The sequence below is a fragment of the Pseudonaja textilis genome, chromosome 7, assembly GCF_049901715.1.
Source record: "Pseudonaja textilis isolate UNSWEBS1 chromosome 7, rPseTex1.2, whole genome shotgun sequence".
NCBI lineage: Eukaryota > Metazoa > Chordata > Lepidosauria > Squamata > Elapidae > Pseudonaja > Pseudonaja textilis.
In genome coordinates, this window is record NC_141996.1 from 14,563,882 (window position 1) to 14,585,039 (window position 21,158).

General features: G+C 37.8%; 1 protein-coding gene across 4 annotated transcripts in view; it reads right to left on the bottom strand.

Moving 5' to 3' along the window:
• Nucleotides 1-19,557, bottom strand: part of TRPC6 (transient receptor potential cation channel subfamily C member 6) — a 71,755-nt gene extending 52,198 nt beyond the window's left edge. For 2 of the 4 annotated variants that reach the window (XM_087937067.1, XM_087937066.1), the window contains exon 1: nucleotides 18,847-19,291. In XM_087937067.1, coding sequence (XP_087793193.1) covers nucleotides 18,847-18,989 — 143 coding nt within the window. In that variant the 5' untranslated portion in view covers nucleotides 18,990-19,291. Of the gene's footprint in view, nucleotides 1-18,846 lie in introns of all 4 variants that reach the window. The other 2 variants (XM_026706938.2, XM_026706937.2) reach the window with 2 other exon arrangements.
• Between the last annotated feature and the right edge of the window lie 1,601 nt (nucleotides 19,558-21,158).

The window sequence follows — 21,158 nt, forward strand, 5'->3', positions numbered from 1 at the left end:
AGAAGGAAGTTTTCTCTGTCGTTATATAGAGTTCTGGAGAAATAGCAAGTGTCTAATTATTTCTAAGTGCCTCCAGATTCTCTTTTAATACATTCCATAACATCTAACTAGCAGAAGACAACTTAAAGGGTTGCTCTTGGCAGACTCCTAATCTTGTTGAGAGCTAATAACACACTATGGGATGACAGAATTCCTCACTATTTCCTAGTGCCAGATCTTCATGTACTATATTTCAAACCTGTTTTATCCCTTTATAAATTTTGCTTCCCTTTGTTTAAAAGTATTGTCATTCATCTTTTTGAATGTTATGTATAGTTTGCTACAGGAAAGATGGAAACTCAGAAAAAAGAAAACAAGATGATGATGAAATGGGCAGTAACTTAAAAAGTTTGAGAGCAAGCAAAACTAAAGACTTTGAAGTAGCTGGCCAAATTCCTGGCTGTAGGCCATTCAATTCCATTTCAGGCACCAAAACCACAAGAATTCTGATTTTTCTTCTTCTTCCTAATATAAATTTGTATCTGTTTTGATTTTATGGAATCACAGATATGTATTAGAATGATGCGTACATTTAAAGGAGCAGAAAATATGTTGTATGTGTGTGGCAAATAAGATCTAGCAGAGTTACCAGAGAAAGCTGGCTAACACCCAATGAAGAAAGTAATAGCCATAGAAGGAAATTTTCTCTCCAGAAAGAAAGTTGGATTGTATCAGACATGAAAGGATATGGGATTAAATGGACCACACTGCACCTCTGGACTATTTTACAACTACTCAAAAAGTTGTAAAAAGTATGCCAGGAATAAAAGATTTATCAGGACAAACAGACTCAAATGTAGAGTTAAAACAGGTGAGTAACTTTGTGTTTTGCATGAGTCAAACAAGAAAAATATACAAAAGTTGGCTTGGGAAGAAGAACTCCAATACCACTTCCTCTTTTAAAAAACATGTGTACACTGTGATAGCTTTAGTTTAATATTAAATGTCTGTATTTCTTAAATATGCAAGAAATCTCTCCTTTATTTTATTGGTATCAGAATACTTTAGCATTACCATTGACTCCTGGCAACTCTATGACTGATCCCTGCAGTTTTCTTGGCAGTATTTTCAGAAGTGTTTTTGCTGGAGTTACTTCCCTAAGGTTGACAGAGAGGTCATCCAGTTGGCTTTGGGCCTAAGGCAGGACTAGAACTTTCCTGGTTTTTAACCTGATGCCTTAACCATTACACTAAGCTGGTTCTCTTAAGCATGCAATACATGTTATATGTTATGATGTGTACAGAATAACCCTTGAGTAACAAGGATATATGCACATGGAAACATTTATGAGAGTAGTTATGAATAATTATTCAGCCACACACAGATACACTAAATTGAGTTAAAGTTTACTTTAAGAAATAGCACAGTCCAATAAATGGTCCAGGTTTAACAGTCCAAAGAATATCCAATTACAAAATCTTCTTACCGGTTGCCTTTGTCATTTACAGTAAACAAAGATATCGAAGTATAAGCACAGCATAAATACAACAGAGAACCTGAGATAGCAACAGAATGTCAGAGAGACAGAATGTCAGAGAGCAAGCTATGATCTCTAGCTCCCTCTTATGGTAATTTGCAATATAATCAACCAATCAGAGTATAGTATAAATCAATACAGTGATTTTGTCTTAAAGCTACAAACATATATTGTTGGTTTATATATTGCTAACCCAACTAATTGGTGGACAGATTCCTAACATTATATATGCACACATACTGAGAGACACACATACAATTGGTGGATAAGGGAGATTAAGCCAAACACCCGAAGCGATATTTCATCATTAACATTTTTCTTGGCACTTACAAGCTCCCAAACTTAACATTTTATTTGTGGGAGTGATCAGAGATTACTTTCAAAATTCTCATATATGACCGATCATCTAAAAGGGTAGGTGCTTGCACAAAGCCATAATGAGAAGGTACCCTTAATCAGATTAAGACAATTGTAAACAAATCAAATTAGAGTTTAATACTATAGGTCTGTTGATGGCGAACCTATGGCACATGTGCCAGAGGTGGCATGCAGAGCCCTCTCTCTATGCGTGAGCCGTTGCCCCAGCTCAGCTCCGCCGCGCATTCACACACACCTCCCGCCAGCCAGCTGGTCTTCGGGTCTCTGCCACGCATGCATGGGGGTGGGGCACAAGCATGGGGGACATGTGCACATGCATGGGGATGTACACATATGCGTGGGAGGTACACATGCCTGGGGCAGGAGACATGCATGGGGGACACTTGAGTGTTGCATTTTGGGGTTGCACATGCATGCTTTGGGCACTCAGTGCCAAAAAGGTTAGCCATCACTGCTATAGGTGAACCATGCCACAGTAAAGATTTGGGCAGGTATGTAGGTTTGTGTAATAAATGCAATGTGGGGTAACTTTATGCCTTTTCTTTATGCACACATAACACTTTGTAGTTCTCTCTCTTCCTGTCTTTCTCTGGCAGTTCAGTGAGCATCTGGGAGCTAACCCATTTGGCCGTGATTGACCCAGGACAGCTGCCAAATTTTATGTCCCCTGCTGCCAGGTTTACCATCCAAGGGACATTAAACATGGTGACTACCCAGTGTTGTGAGTTGTCTGGCTCCCAAACTGTTATAGTATTGCCGGCATCATGTAAACCAGCTTGTCTGACATCCTGCAGGAGATTTGCAGCTGGAGGAGGAACACAAAGGGCCCCACTCACCCTATCAACGAATTCCTATTTCCTATTTAAAAACATATAATTTAAATAAGAGTAAAGAAACATGATGTGGTTATATATTGCCCATTTGGTTCTATCAATGTGTGATTCCCTGCTGGACTTTTTAACTCTGCTCGGATTAGATCTGGAGTTAAAATTAAAGCTTTGGGCCACTGAGTACATCCTTTGCTCGGTGCAGTAAACCATATTATAGCACCCCAAATACATGGAGGTCTAGTCTTTAACTGTTTGGCCAAATACACTGTTGAATACTGTGAGGAAATTTTCCCTAATGCTGAGAGAGAGAGAGACTCTGCCTTCTGTAGTATAAATCCATTATTCTATGACATGCTTGCTGGAACAATTTTGTCAGATTATCAAATCCACCATCCAGTTTTCGCTTCTCAGAACTAAACGTTCTTGGTTCTTGTTACTTTTCTTCACAGAATTTAATTTTCTCTAGTCTTCTAATCATCTTCCTTGTTCTTGTCAGAAACTCCTCCAGATTGCCTGGATTATTAATTAAGAATACCCAGAACTGGAAACATGACTTGAAGTATGACCAACATGGGAGAACTGCTACCCATAATTTCAGAAATCTACTTCTCTTCATGCAACAAACTTAAATAAAATATTTTCCTCTGGGAAGAGATGATTTCCACAATGACTTTGTTGAACTGTTTTCACTTGTGACACCATTTTCACAAAGACACAAAGGACACTAGTAATGCCCAAAAGATACCAAGTCATCATGAACTCAGATTCATTGATTATGTGCCATCATCACCAGAACACAGGTAGATTTTCTTCCAGACGGTCTGTCCAAAATTTACTCTTCCAATGGTGCACCTATTGCCACTTAACTGACTCTGCCTACCTTTCTACTAGTTATTCCCTTCTCTTTCCTCCCACCTTCCTGAAATTATGGACTTCTTAGTGGAATTGAATGTTTGTATAATGTACAAAGTAGGATCATTTCAGCCACATCATTTCTGCCTCAACTCTGCACTGATTAATTGCATGGTCCAATTGTATGCTTGCTTGGCTACCTTTGGTATGCTTAGGAGTCTTCTTCAACATCGAATTTCCAAAATGTCAATACTTTTTCCATCATTCTCATTCAAAGCTTGACTTTCCTTTCTATAAAATATCACACGGAAACATTGCCTGCATTATTTTGATTTTTGTAGATACTGACACTTCCCAACATTTGCCTATTTTTCCAAATTCACTCAATGTACTGTATCATGTTCCCTTTTATATTTGTTTCATGTTGTTTGCATTAAAGAAAAATCAGACCATCCACAACAATATGATTTTTTACCCTTATAAATTAATTAATTTATAAAAGAAATTAATAGAAAGGTTTCTGAAGTAATTCATCACCCTTCCCCAACATGTTGTTTGTTTCAGTGAATTTTAGAATTTCTAGCCTGTGTGATTTTAATTACTATTGATGTGACTAATAATCATGGTGTCTGAGAATTCAGGGCATTGGGGTCAAAGCAGTGGTGTGGCACCAATTATAGAGATGATGAGAGAAGGTCGACTCTGCTGGTATGGATATATCCAGAGAGCAGCACTTTCCACCGTGGCCAAGACTACCTACCAACTAAAAATCAAAGGCCAGTGATCTCGCGGGCATCCAAAATAGAGATGGCAAGTCACCAACAACAAAGATATGCAAGCCTTGAGTCTGCTGACTGTGCAAGGTGGCATTCAATGATCCAAAAAGAGGACCCTGCACCTACAGGAATACTCTAGAAGGAGGCGGAGGGGGAGGGGAAGAGGGGGAAGGGGGAGAAGCAGCAGAAGAACAGCAGCAGCAGGAGCAGAAGGAGAAGGAGAAGAAGGAGGAGAAGATGATGACTTGGGATCAATGTTTAGATAGGCAAATATTAGGCAAACTTTATTTTGAGTCCATGCACTGAACAGCAATCCAACTCAGTGTACCAAGTAGCTTATTCTACAATTCTATTAGATTTACTTTTGTCCATGATGGGAAACAAATGAAGTTCAGTAACTACCTTGTCTTGTTTTCCTGTCGCCAGACAAATGTAGTTAATGCATTTTAAAAAACCCAGAAGTTTACAAATGTAGAGACAAAAATAAACATTATTAGGTTAAGTAATATGGATCCAATGCACATATTGTATTAAAACATGGGCCTAATTTTCAAAACTACCCAAGCAAAAGTTTCTACAAGTACCATAAAAACTAATTTAAAAGGATAAATATTAGTTTCACAATAAAAGATTACAATAAGTTTGTTTTTACATTTCTACTCTGTAAATGTGTTCTCATTGTATATTAGATTTTCAATACAGTGATAAAATTGAGAAATACATACCAAGATATACTAATAGCATCTCTTCTAATAATTAGAGGATAGTAGTTATCTTCTCAGAAGTCTATAATGTTGATATGGAAGTACTATAAAATGGCTGTACATATTTTCTACCATATTTGCACCCAAAGCAATTTTAGGAGTTTTTCCATTCAGGTCTTACATTTGCTCAGATCATTGCAAATTAGCATGCCCTGAAATTAGCAAAAATACTCAATTCTCTTTTTGTTGTTATTATTGTACCTTTGTAATTTTTCTCTAGACACAATTTGTTTTGTATTTTTTCACAGAACTAACCCTATTAGTTTCCACAATGCTTCAAATGTTTCCTGAAATGGTCTCTAGGAAACTGTTCAATTAAAGGCTCCAGAAATGGATTATGCTACAAATACATTTTACCTAAAGTCATTCATCATGCTTTCCAAAAGAAAAGAACAATTAAGAAGTGTTTTATTGAAACTGATACACAAGACCCAAGAACTACATACTAGGAAAATTATTTAAGACTGTATTTAACAATCCACTCCAGAATAACACAATGACATTAGAGCCAATACTTTAAAAATGTAGTAAAGGAACAGTGCTTAGCACTAACAGTTGTCTGTCTTTTTAGTGGAAATTGATAGTGAAAGCACAGTGTAGCCCATTTCAGAAAGAGAAAATGTAAATTGATTATTGGGTAATATAGTTTATAAAAACTACCCTGTTTCTCCAACAATATGGCTTCCCCCAATAGGAAGTCCCAGCATGTTTTATAGGCATGAAATGAAATTAAGCCCCTCCCCCCAAATTAAGGCCTATATTAAAACATGCAAAATGGTGGGGAATGGTGGGGGGGGCTTGCCGTTAGGAAGTACTTTTGTTGCACACCTGGATATAGTGCTGCCTGCGTTGACTCCAATACGAAATGCCCCACCAGTGCCGAGGTCAACATCCAAGCCATCGCTGCCTGCCCAAAGTTGCGGGAGGGGGGGAGTTAAGTCACCCCCGAAAAGACGGCCTAGCCATTTTTTCGGGGCTCAAAAAAAAATAAGACCCAGCCTTATTATATGAGAAACACGGTATTTGTATGATAAGAGGAAAAATATAGTTACAACATAACAATAAACTCATATTAACGCCTTTAATAGTTGTGTCAAATTTCACCCAGCATAGCTTCTAAGCTTGAGAAACTTCACCTGCCAAAATTTTCTGATCTGCATAATGATTAAAACCATGGTAACTATGGTATAATTCTAAATGCCTCATGCTCAACTAAATAGAAAAGGAAGGCTCCTATCTTGTCTCCTATGAGCAGATTTTTGGTCTGGGACATCCTAGACAATTACAAAAAAATGTGAAGACTGTAATATAGAATACCTGTTTATGCTTTGCATAATTCTTATTGTAAATTATTCAGACACTATTCAAATGTATATTGCCTGAAAAACCCTAGATTATTGGGTGATGGAAAATAAGGAAGACATTATTTTCTAGGTAAATAATACACGCTTATAATGAAATTGAACAATATATTACATTTCTTTGGATTGGTGAAGAGGCATGGAAATTTGTGATTCTGGAAAGTAAAACAGAAGAATGAGCTTAGTAAAACTGTAAAAATTTGGTACTTCTAAATGTTTCCTTCTAAAACATCACCTATGCTTCCAAAATTCTTTGCTAAATTACGTCTTTAGAGGGAAGAAACAACTGATTTTGATTGATTGCTTCATGATAATAAAACAGATATAACTTTGCAGATCTTACATCTGTTGTCCAAGCCACTTTGAAATGAATAGGAATTGTGCATTATTATAGCCTGGGATTGAAGTGTATAATAATAATAACAATAACAATAATAATAATAATAATAATAATAATAATAATAATGCAGAAGATATAAGCCATTCACTCTGTAACATCAGAAAAGATTATTGAATATATTTTCTAAATAAACAAATTGCTTTTTCTGTCCAAAGTTGATTCATTATTTAAACATTTATGAAGAAATAAAAATCAGCAGTGGAAAAATGTGGTTATACTTTGCTACAAACACATTTCTCAAATTCTGTTGGAAACCATTTATCCATTAAGGCTTCAGAGTTATAACTGTATTATTTAGAGAGGAGAAGTACAAATTAGCCATGTTAATTGCAAAAGTCAAGCATAGCAGCACTTTTCACTTACTACTGATTTTCTTATGCTGGAATTTATAATTGAGATTTGTTTTAGTGTATAGTTACGAACAGTCCCTTCTCTTGGGATTATATATGAAGATTTCAACTTAATCCCCATGTTGAGGAACGAAATGACTCTTTACAAAAGAGTAAAATGAATAACTTAATATATTCAAATGCCTTTATTTCTTATTAATGATCTCTATACTAAATGATATCCACTTGTATTAGCCCTGTGTAACCATAATAGTATTACTAATGACAGAACACAATAATTCATGGTAGTTAAGAATCTTGGAGAAATGGAAGACTGCTACAGCATTTTTCCCTGGATTCATAGATCAGAGACAAGAACAAATAAAAACACTCAGAAAATATACAATTAAAAATTATAGTATAAAATAATAAATAACAGGTAAAATCTATGATAAAATCCAGTCTGTCAGTTATACATGGTCCAACTATACTAAAATTACGATCCATAAACTGTGTGCCCCATCGTTTAATACTAAAGCAAAAGGAATAAGCAGTGCAAAGGGTTAGCCCCGTTTGTTGTATAAAATAGCTATTAGACACGTGTTTCCACAAATCCCAAAAAGTACAGCAAGGTAATTTTAAATTGTAAATATAATAATTTAAAAGAACTTGTTATGACAATGAAACTGTATAGCACCAGGGATTGGATCAGTGGAGAGGTTTTTCTGTGGACTGGAGGAGGCGTGGTTTCACATGCTGCCTGCATCCCATGGATGGGCCTTCGCTTGTTTCAGGCATGACACAGATGGGATTACAAGATTGAGAAACCTTCATAACAGTTTCATAAATGCTGGGAAGAATTTATGAGTGATTTATACAGTCGTAATGTAATTTGTAAGTATTTGAAATACTGATTACCGTTACTATAATGGTCATTAGTAAAGATACAAAAAAGAACCGTGTATATTTTTCTTTGTAAATAACACACAAGCAAACTAACATTATAGATAATAGTTACCTGGAAAATTATGATAATTATTTCATTTCAAGGCATTCATTCCATTAAATGTACAGAAAAGGAGTGTGTAGGTCTGTTATTAAATTCAACATCATCATCTCAGTAAGTAACATAACTAGTAGAACAATTCATTCAAGGTATTTAAAAATCAATCATTTACTATAATAACTTATTTACCAATTTTCCCAGTGGGTACAGATATTTGTTTAAAAAGATATTTAAGCCACTCCTTACTAAAGCTAAACCATGGTTTTCAGCTATTAAAGAAACATCTCATAATAAACATGGTAAACAACCAGTAACCAGTTTCTCAATAAGATTGATAGTCAGTTTAGATATCTATCAACCAGGAAATCTACTGAGGGGGGGAAATATTCTCTTCTGTTTTCTCACATTCCTACTTGCAGGTCTACAGAGTACTGGAATATTGTGTTCAAATATTCTATGTTCTAGCTTAATGCTAGAATCATCCCTCCTCCTCCTCCTTAGGTTTATTTATTTAGTGCATTGCGCTGATTCTATGTAAGGTTTTTTTTCCACCTCTAGCATATCTATTTTCTTTCCATCCCACTTTGTCTCACTTGTTTAGATTTTCTCCATTTCATAATTTTACCTGCACTAATTGTATGTCCTCCTCCATTTCAAACTTCCCACTCTTTCACACACTTTTGCTATCCTGTTTCTGTCCTCAGCATTATCATTTTCTTCTAAATTTCCAGTACAGAACTTTGTAGGGTCCTAATGCCTTGTTTATTTCTTTGTCAAAAATATCCCAGATTTTACTTTGGACTTCCTGATTGGAGATTATACATATCCTAACCCAATATGTGGACAAACAGCCAAGTGTCCAACCACCTCGGATGGCCAACTTGCCATGGCCAACTCACTGCAAGACAACTAGCCGCGGGACAAGGTTTACACTAATATTGAAGAAATAATACAACAGATTATTGCATCCTTTAAAGGATGCAAAAGGAGGGACAAAGAGAAATGTAAATGACAAAAATTAAAATAAAATTAAAATTTTATTTTAAATAATGAAATTGAATTGTTGAATTGTCCTGGGCTGAGCTGGCTATGGCAAATTGAGCATAGCAAGTTGGTCATGGTTAGTTGGCCAAGGCAAGTTGGCTGCATCCAGTTGTCCTATTCCAACACCAGAAGGATGGGACCTCCCAGATCTCAGAGGGAACCTCACTGTAGAAGGCAGATGAAGCAACAGAGAATAAACCAAGAGCACTCCAATCCTACAGGTATGTCCATAACTGTCCATGTCATTGTATTCTGAAGCTTCTGGAAGTTCTTCAAAAACATGTAGGATATAATACAAGATGTGTTACATTGGTCAAGGAAAATGTTTTCTCTGTATTCTTTCATCATGGTCAGACAGAAATCAGTGGATTTAAAGCACATAACCCAAAAAACATGCTAGCATATTTGCTTATTTTTATAGTCCAGGATGCTTTATCTGTATGATTTAGGACTATAATGTTGGCTTTGGACCAAGGAACCTGAATTTACATCTAAAAAGTTCTTATCCATCAAAGAAAATATGTGCTATTGTCGATGATGATGATGATGATTAGCAGTGGAGCAGCAATAATTTTTACATGTTCATATTACTGCCTTTTTCACACTGATTGACTTTCACAATTGTTTTATTATTGTTACCAGAGAAAAGATAGAAAATCAAAAAAGATTAATTTGACACTTCATATAAAAATCATGTTTTTGTTTGGACTTATTGTTACGTCGTGTGAACCCCACCAACAGCAGATTATGCCTCAAACCATGTTTAAGTAATTTAGTACGATGCACTGAATTCTAAATATCCGAAGTGCCTGCTATATAACTGTGCTACAATCCTTCCACTGGTTTTTCTATGCAAAGATATCAAAAGAGCTTTTAAGCAAATATGAACAACGTTTGACATGAAGTGTGACTACCCTGCCACATGTGGCTGACCCCAACATGCAGGGAAGAGTTAAAGCCGGTTTGTTCTGGTATAAAGAATCCCAAAATTACAAATTATGCTGGAAAATTGGAAAAAACAGAAGAGTCAATGGCAAACAACTTCCATATTATTGAAACACAAACAAACAAATCTGTAAGACTCAAGTTTAAGTCAGAGGACACTTTATTAATTTTTATCTATCTATCTATCTATCTATCTATCTATCTATCTATCTATCTATCTATCTATCATCTATCTATCTATCTATTTATACACATACAAACAAAATAAAGCATAAACTAAATCCATCTAGTCATCTAGGTCATCTAATATAAACACATGCAAAAATAGAAAAGGTTTCCTAGGATTTGCAAAGCTTTTAAATCACCAAGTAAGCTTTCTACATAGAATATTCTAAAAGCAGAAAGCAATTTCAGAAGAACCTTCTCCATTCCTTCTCCCAGTATACTACGATAGCTGTTACAATTCTCATTACTTCCAGCTAACATCTGACATGTGGTTAGATTGCAATCCAGTGCATCAAGAATGAGCCCAAATTGAGAAAGTTGGTAGTCAACCATAGTGACATTCATCCTGTCTCCTCTCTGATTCCAACCTCTCTAATTTAGTTCCACCTTTTCCAAGGTCCACCTAATGAATTTTGAAATGAACTGAACCAGTGAAATTATTTCTTCAATATTCTTAAACCCGTAGGTATTGGTAATTATTCTTCAGATGGTCTCAAACTGAGAGCCTTGCATATAACATTTCAACATTTGCATATTTAACTGAATTAAACAACTGTTCATTATTTCTTTAGAGGGTGAGAAGGGCTGTGTTATCCTGAGATGTATATAGATGAAAGCCAGACATACCTATGTTTATGTGATGATAGATCTGGAATCCTCTACTAAACAGGGGATTAGATTCAATGGCCTTTTCCAATGCTGTTATTCTGGGTATCTATTCTATCTTAAAACTTCATCTTCATCTGCTGCCTCTTCATACCAGCACTCCAAAACTGTGCCAGGTTATATTAATATATTCTGGCAAGTTCAACTTGTATAAATCAGAGGAGGTGAATAACAAAATGACTCACGTTAAGAAGTTAAAATACAAAGTTAGACTATTAGTGAAATAGAAAACATGTTTCCTACAGCCATTTCTGAATATTCTAGATTCTTGTCATGCTTTCTAAAATAATTATTTCTTGATCTCTAGGGAAGATCATTGTATGCAAGATGTTGTGATTAAATTAAGATAAATTGCAAGCCATGGATGTTTATTCTGGTTTTATTGAAAGTCCATAGAAATCAAAAGTGTGTACAATCAAATCTTAAATCCACATGCGAACTTCCAAATTGGCATTTAGCTTTTTTATGTGATTGTAGGGAAGAATTAATAACTGTATGAGACTATTATATTGATTTATTTGACCAATTTAATATATTTAAATATTAGCTTTCGAATTGGTATCAGCTTTTCTCGACTAGTTCTACCAACTTTGTAAACTAGTTCTTAAGCATATCCAGAAGCACCTCTCAGCTTAAAAAAAGTTTTATATCCTTTCATGAAATTTATCTAAATCCTAAAATCTTTTTAAATCAATTTTTATTCCTAAAATTCATATTTTTTGAAGAATTGTTGTTCTGGCTTACCTAGTTTAAAAATAATTCAAGCTAGGAATCCCATTTAAAATAGTCCCAAACAGAACTGGTAAAAGATTAAATCTAAGTGTACTGTTCCAGTAGAAGAAAATGTATTTATTGAGGAATACTTCAGAACCCAGAAGAGACCTAGTTCAGCAGTGAAATAGAGAGGAAAGTGAGATATTGTGTCAAGGTTTTGTTTTACATGATGTAGAGTTGTAATTGCAGGAATGTTCCAATCTTGGATGGCAAACCTCAGATAAAGAATGTTTCCAAGCAAATGCAACTCAGGTAAACAAAGTCACTAATCTAAAGGAGGATTAGAGAGAGGAAATAAACATATGTTAGACTTTAGAGATAAAGTTTACTGTGCTAAACAGTAACGAAAGTTAAGCAGTAACCAAAGTTAACCAATGATGGAGGATAATTAAAAATGTGTATAAATGCAAGACTAGACTCCAATAAAGATCATCATGATTCAGTTGTTCATGATCAAACAACTCGACTGCCTAGTCATTACAACAACATGAAAAGTACTGAGATGATGGTGACCTACATCCCAAACTAAGTGTCAACATTTCTCACCTTGTTTTGCAGACAGTGGAAGCTAGACACTGAGTAAAAGTTTATTAAGTGAAAACACCAAAACTATGTTTTGCTTTACCATGGTAAGACAATTAAAACCATCTGTATTTTATTTCTGTTAAATCTTTACACTTCCATTGGAGATTGTGTTAAGAACAGCCAAGACGAAATCATTATAATTGCATTGCGTACATTTATGCACCAGCGTATTGCAGATTTAACTCTTACAGAAATATGATTGCAATCTCAGTTTGGTTCAACATGTGATGTGGCTATTTAAAAAAAGACATATGCATTTTTGGGCTGCATAGTTTGCAATTCCCAAGGAATAATTATTGCCCTTTATTCTCTCTTGGTCAGGCTCCTGTTAAAGAATTATATTCAGTCTGGGGCACTACACTCTAAAAAGGAATCAGATAATCTGGATTTGGAGGAGGGCACTGAGGATAATTAGGGGACTAAAAATATAAACCAATATTGATGGAGTTGGGTACATTTAGCCTGTGAGTAGAGTATAGAACAAGAAGATGGAAATATGACAATATTCTTTAAATATATTATAGTGTGTATAGTATACACCTAACTATTCAGAAGGTTCAGACTTGTTTTCTTGTAGATGTTTCATTACCCAAACTAAGTAACATCATCAGTGTAGTAAGGAGTGTGGTTTGTTGTAAATTTATATTATAGTGGCTTGCCCTGTCAGTATAATCTATATACAGTATATAAAAGCGAAATACCACTCACGCATCATCACAAAATCTCCTGAACCGTAAAGCATACAAACTTGAAATTTGGCATGTATGTTCCTCTTGGCTTCTAGGTGCTTAGAAAGGATTTTTGAAATGACCATCAGAGCATTAACATTTCATATGTTATCATTAACATGCTCTGATGCTAAGGAGTTCTACTTCCCGGCCCCAACTGAAAAGAAATCACTTCCAAATGCAAAACACAAGCAGAGGAGAGGTGTTTCAGTTTCAGAGCAGCTTTAGTACAGAACAGTTGAGCTAAGCCACGCCCAGGCTCCTTGCTGTCTCCTTGCTCACACAGCAAATACTGTTTCAGTTTCCAAATAGTCCTAAACTCTCTCACACACTGACAGGACGCTAGCCAAATGAATACCGATGGATGCTGCTAGGCGAGGCACAATTTTTTTCCCTTATTTTCCTTCCCAAAAACTAAGCTCGATTACATAGTTTGTAGGGAAGCACCGGTATAGAGCTAGTGTTCAATATAAAGGAGAATATTCCCCTTTATAAGTAATGAATACCTATCACAAATACTTTATAAGTAATGAATAATAATGAGATACCTGTCTCACAGGAATGCTTTAATTTGTATTTTTTCACTAAGATGATCCCTTTTAATCCTAAAATTCCCAGATTCTAATTTTACAAACAATCTTTCTTTTACTTAACAAGAGCAAACAGATCGTAACCTATTTCTGTATGGATGTCTTCCTTTCCTATATTTCTGATTGAAACATTGAAGAAAGCAATGTTAATTCACAACAACTGAGCGTTATTAGCTGTTTTTTTTAATGTTCAAATATGCATATAACTATTTTTACACTGAATATATGCAGTAAACCAGGTATGTGATTAATATAACAGAATATGGATTCACTAATGCTATAAATGTCATATTTCTCATCCCACAAACCATAATTAGAAGGAGTCAAGCAACAGGGTGGTATCTCCAATGCACATTTGTTATCCCTTCCGAGAAATATATTTTCCAGATTTTCCTCCTACTTTCCCAGTTTACATTTTTGCTGAATATTTATGTTAATCTTTTTCTTCTTCTTCTGACTCAGTGTTCTTCATTGTGAACTATTCTTATAAATAGTTTTATAAGTTATAATACTTCTGACCGAACCTGGGTTTTCAGTAATTTTAAAGATGTACTAGCAACCCGTGTCCCATTGGATCATAGTTTGAGATATATTTCCTTAAACAGAAAAAACAGAATGACCAAGGGCAAGCAAAAAAGTAGTGGAAGCAACAGCATTAAGTTTACTTGTGGAAATCCGGTAGGGGGCATCAGAAATCTCCCTTCTCTTTCCCTTCCGGCTGCTGCTGAGTGGAGAATGGGGGATTGCGAGACTGGCTGAGAAATTGTCACAGAACATTTCAAAATAAAGATCATGTAAACCACAAGAGCAGCCCAGCGGTGCAACAGCAGCTGATAGCACTGAAGCAGCTACAGGTTTCCCAAATTTCATTCTGTCAGGAGTCATGTCCCGGATTTTAGATACATTGTGTAAGGAAGCCCATTTGAGACACTTTGGTTCAAAAAATATTGCCCTGTGCTGCACCATTACACCCAGTTAAGGAACCTGACAAGAATTTTAGTCCAGTAGTATATAGATTAAGGATTATCACTTTGTTACAATATCTGCCATCTTTATAATGGTAGTGTCAGCTTTGGAAGCCATATTAGAACCAGCAGCTTCCACACTGCCACATTCCTGAGCCTAGGAAATTGGGAGGGGGGATTTCATAGGGGGTATGTAGTTAGACATAATAGCATTCTTTTTTTCAGTCAAGGTCATGTCATCCTGCACCTGGTTGAGGAACGATTAGAGGAGTGTCTCTTGTTGAGAAAGATGGTAATTGGGCAATATGATGGACTGATGGGTACAGGGGATGGGTCTTTGAATTTTAGTTACGGAGGGAAAGCCCAGAACTCTCAGATTTAGGTTTTCCCAGATGTGCCAGTATGAGTTCTAATAAAATGGGACATTGAGAAAATGCCTGTCTCGGAGTTTTGGTGTTGGAGTTTGTTTTTCTGGAACACTGACAGGTAGACAAGGTAGTTCCTTCCACAAAGGAAAGGAGTATATCAATGAGGTACTTGTCAAAACTTCTGAATTTCAATATATCTACAGAGAATCATTTTGATGCAGAAATATGTTCACTTCCCATCTGAAAAAGTAATTACTTCAAATCAAACTTGACTTGTAGTGATTTCATAAATATGCCCTTAACAATGTTCTTGGCAGTAATATAGAAATGGTTTGCTATTACCTTCTGGGGTGGTGGCGTTTTTTTTTTAAACTCCATACTGTAGCTTGCAGCCCTAGTATTCTCTACCAACCAGCATCAAACCTGTTTAGCTTCTGGGCTTAGACAATCCTTATGTTATCAAGAAGTATCCTTTCTTCCTTTTCCACATCCCCATTTTCCTTTTCCTCATCTTGGATAATTTGGGAAACAGAAATGTAGCAAGTACGTGTAGTCCTTGTTTAGTGGCTGCCTTGTTTACCCACCATTTGCAGTTGCAAAGATGATGGAAAAAATAACTTTAAAACCAATCCTTACATTTACAACCTCTGCAAGTCTGTAAAGGGAAAGGAAGCTGAAGTAAGATTATAAGCAATCATGGTTTCACTAAGCAACTGCTTTGCTTAATGACTGAGTTGCCAGTCCTAATTGTGGACACGAAATGAGGACCTCTAAATAGAATAATGAAAGACCAAGTGAATAGTGCCATTAGTATTGACCTAAAAAAAAGGAATCTCTGTGTCCTGATCAGCAAATGTTGTGATGATATATTGGATGGAAGACATTGCAAGATATGGAAAGGGCATTTGATTTGAATCAGTTTGAATCAGAACAATGCTGATCCAAATTCTCTGTCACATGATGTCTTCAGTCAAAAAGGAGAAATGCTTCTAGTAGCATAACTAGAATGGTTTTTCAGCATTAAGTTAGCAGAAAGAAACTCCTGTGCCATATCCTAAAGCACACCTCCAGGTCTTGCCCCAAATCTTCCAGGTTGGACAGGGTGATCAGTGGTGTCCAACTTTAGAGTAGAGTAGAGTAGAGTAGAGTAGAGTAGAGTAGAGTCTACTATGGAATGGAATGGAATGGAATGGAATGGAATGGAATGGAATGGAATAGAATAGAATAGAATAGAATAGAATAGAATAGAATAGAATAGAATAGAATAGAATAGAATAGAATAGAATTCTTTATTGACCAAGTTGATTGGACACACAAGGAATCTATCTTCGGTGCACAAGCTCTCAGTGTACGTACCGTAAAAGCTATAAGTGATAAATTATTATCATAGTCTTCATAAAAATACATTCATCACAATTCATAAGAAACAACACTTAATGACAGTCATTGGATACTAAATAAGCAATCAACTTAAGTCATACTAGGAAACTAAATAAAACAATATAAATCATAAAGATACAAACAACTAAGTTATAGTCATAAGTAGAAAAGGAGATAAGTAACAGGAAAGATGAGAAGAATAATCATAATACAGCTTTACTAAACAGTGTTGTGGAATTAACTGTTTAGTAGAGTGATGGCATGGAGGGAAAACTGTCCTTATGAATAGATAAGATAGAAAGATAGATGGATGGATGGATAGATAGATAGATAGATAGATAGATAGAGATAGATTCCTTTCTATTTTAACTATGTGCATTAAGAAGTAAACTACTGCATATATAATACCCATGCCACTGTTTTTAGGATGGAAAAGTTCAGAGATTTGGTACTATATTATACAGATCAAACTTGCAGCTTCCTTGGCTGTCATTCCCTGTCAAATACTATATCTTGTCTTGTATTTGTCCCCTTCATTGCACTCATTCTCTTTCAACAACCTGCTGCAGTTTTGTCAGCAAGCCCATAAACACTGGTTTTGTCCCACAGGTCATTCACCTTTAATATGATCAACAGTTAAGGCACAGAAAGTATCTACTTTTCTACTTCACATCTTGTTGTTCCACTAACACACAAACAAATACTGTTTATCCCAGATAAAGGATCTTACAACAGATGCACTCAAACTGCAGGTATGGCAAGCGGGGCAGAAATGGGTACATCAGCCACCCTGCCCTAACATTAGTATAATAATGAAACAAACTTCCAGCATTTGGGGATGGCTTTGCCATCAATACAACAATAGAAGTGGGCTAATCAACCCCTGTATTTACTTTCAAAATCATTTGGTCTTTTGCTACAATACTTTTGGAGCCAAGATTTAATGTTCTTATTTGCAGTGGCATTTAGTTGATGATATGTCTTAGCTGAGAATAAGCACAGTGGGCCTTATGGATAAAAATGCTATATATCAGATGGCATCAGCAATTGCAGGACTTCACTCTGGTCTTCTATTTGCCCCCAAGTCCAGCTCTAATTTCCTCCTTGCCATGGGGAGGTAGGCATTATGTGATAAATACGACAGATTGGCAATTTTTATTCTACAATGAGCCCACTCTCTCCACACTCCTAGAGAGCTGTGCAAAGGGCCCCTTCTTCCCCACAACCTAACAAAGGCCACCCTCACCACCAATCCTTATCACAAATAAACATTTTTATGGAGAGGACCACTTTTCTGCCTCATTACGCAGGGCCTGTTGCTGAGGGATTGTCATCGAAGCACCGTCCATAACATGCCTCGGACTCTTATGCCTCGGTAGGCAGTAAAACTAACCAGTCCAAACATAATTGCAAGAGTTATTTCGGTACGTCTCTGGGTTTTCCCATATGCTCCTATTTCCTGCACCATTGACTTTAATGGACAACAATAACAGAGGGAAAAATACAGAGATAGGATGGAGGGAGAAGAAAACTAAAGGGGGCCCAGTGAGCATTCTGCATCCCACCAGGGCCCTTCAAGTCTCTTTTAAAAGGCTCCAACATCACACACATACATTCACAAACACACATACACAAACTCCTTTCTATCACCCACACATTTTCTTGCCATGCATTCAGTTAGCCACGGTAAAACGCATCCTTTCGCATTCCTCATGTTTCTTTGCACCAAACGCTCCTCCTCGCCTGGAAGTTTTCTACAATTTCCCCAACTGCTGACAAAGTCGTTTTAAAAAGAAAGAAAGAAAAAGAGGTGGAAAGGCAACAGGTGCCTCTCGGAAATGAGCTTCACCGGCCACTTCTGCACACCGTGCAGCTGTCAGACCCATTTTGAGGAGCGGAAGAAAAGCAAGTCCTAAACTGCAACCCACTCAGCGCCCCTCCACCCCCACCCCCTCCCACACACACGTACACCTCGGTTAAACCACTTTCTTTCCCGTGACGCTTTACCAGTATGGGGTGGGCTTGCCAACACGCATACGTGATTGTGACTGCGTTTCCCACAGGCAGCTTTGGTCTCTAGCCGCTGCATTCGCGCAACAGGCTTGTTTAGTGCTCGGTTGGCAAGGCTGAGTGTACAGTGTGAATCCAGGCCGTTTCAAGGAGCCGTGGGAAAAGTATTCGGCAAATGCAGAAAACGGGGTAATTTAGTAACCAGGTTAAGCACCTGGCGCCAACACAGCCTAAACCTGAACCGTCCCTTTAAACCTGACCCAGCTCAGCCGACGCCCCCCACCGTCTGCCCCGCGAGCCTCCCTCTCTCTCTCTCTCTCTCTCTCTCTTTTTTTAAGCGGGAAACCCACTCACATGGGGTAGTAAGCGTAAGGTGCCAGGCAGTTCTCCTCACACGCTTCGGAATCCATCAGCAAATAGTCCTGGCTGTCGTTCCTGGGGGTTCCGCCGACCGGCGAGCCGTTCCCCCGCGGCGCGTAGAGCTGGTTGTGACTCATAGCGCTTCCTCTGGGGAGAAGTGGTGGGGTCCCGAAAACAAAAAGGCCCCTCTTCTTCAGGAGGCTCCCGGCCCCCAAAGGGGCACTCTCGGGGACCCCCCTCCCTCTCTCCTGCAAAACGCACAACACACACAGGCGCGCGCGCGCGCCGCCTGAGGGGGAGATACACGTGCGCGCGCGCGCCTGGCCGGCGTTGTTTAAAAGCAAAATTATTAGTAATGTTTGTTTTTTAAGAAAAAAATGGCAGAAGCGCTCGCTTTCTGTTCCCCCCCGGCTACCTGTGGCGCAGCGTCCCCATTTTAAAAGAGGGCTGGAGAAGGTCGTTTCTGCGTGGCGGAGGTGGGGCAGACCAAAGGGCGAGCCCCCAGCGCACCTCGCGGATCTCTCCCTCGCCGGGGTCGCTTCCAGCCCCCACCACAGCCCCTCAGTCCAAGCAGGCGGCTTTGTCCGCCGCTCCGAGCCTCCGGATAGCCACCGAAGGAAAGAGAGGAGGGGTGGGGGGTGAAAAAAAATAAAAAGGACGGAGTTACTATGTCAACCAGCCCTATTCCGCCGCCCCCCCCTCTCTGAAAGCCACCCGTGCCCGGAGTGGCTCAACCAGCTTTTGCAAAGCCGCAACGGAAGAAAAAAAGGGAAAGGAAAGGAAAGGCGGGGAAGAGGGGCTTTAAAAAGTTTACGCGACCGCCGCCGGCCAGAAGCAACGCGTGGGCGCGGAGGGCCACAGATCCAATGGCAAAACGCCGGAAAAAACCAGCCTCAGCATAATAACCGCCGGCCCTTCCCACGTTTTTCATCTGTCCCTTCGCATCATCTTGGGCGATCACGTGAATGAAGGGATTCCGAAGTCTTCCTACTACCGCTTGTTTGACGAAGATCCTCAATAGGTATAACTTCGTCGGCGGAGTCCCGTGCTGCTTTTTGGCTCGGTTTTTCATTGAATGGAAGCTCTTGCCATCACCAGCCTCGTAAAGTCAGCGCAGTTTGGCGCTGCCACGGTCTTAAGCTTTGCATAAGGAAGGCTGGAGAAATCACCTTGTCTGCCTCTCTCCGTTCGTTTGCTCTGGCGGCATGTTCTCTCAGGGCTGGGTACCTAGTTATGCAATCAATACATCTGGTACATCTGCTTCGTTGGCATTCAACAGTTAAGGAGATCTTAATGTTGCCTGGCTGAAAAAAGAAAAGGGACAATCGGGGATGCAACAGGGATTGGTTACTGTGAACAGAATGGACAGCTTCGATAATGAAAATTTATTACCATCTCCTGAAAATGGATAAATTAGAAATGGTACTTGACAGAGGTGGTATTCAGCAGGTTCTGGAGAACCGGTAGTGGAAATTTTGAGTAGTTCAGAGAACCAGCAGCAAATACCACCTCTGACTGGAGATTTTACAGTATCCTTCCCCTGCCACACCCACCGAGCCACACCCACAGAACCAGCAGTAAAAAATTTTTGAATCCCACCACTGGTATTTGACTGGATACAACACTCTTTAGAATTGGATTGTTTGTGTTCTGCAATTAGCATCTGGTGATTGTCTATTCTGGCAATTCTTCTCGTCCACGGATATTCTTTTACTTGCAAACATACTTGGTTCCATGGTTATTTTTAAAGGCTTGCAACAGCTTTTCTGGAAAGTTTGTAGACGGTCAGGACATCCTAAATGTGCATATGATGGAAGAAAAATATTATTGTAAGAGACCAGCTGTCAACTATTTCACTCGATGCTGTTAGATGAGGCTAGAAAAATAATGATTTCTGCTTCTTTTTCAGTACAGCTCTCGGTTAAAGGTTTCTGCAATTCACACCAAAAAAATTTAAAATGACTCCATCTCAGATCTGTTCCAAATCAATGATTTTTAGAAAGATTTTCACACATTCCTTATTCTCATATTCCATTATTTTGTTAGATCTTTTCTTAAAATGTTAAATGGATTTTCTATACTTTTGACTGGGGTATTATAATAAAGATTTAGAACTTCTATACTGGTATAAAATGTAGTTACATTTCAAGGCACTGTATGCTGTGATATTGATGCAAGAAAAAGAAATGATTTAAATTTTCAAATAAAATATTCTGTTATTTTTACCTTGAATTATTGTGACTGATTGTATTTGCAGAATTAATAGAAGCCCTAGGTGCTGTAATGTATAGATAGTCCTCTACTTA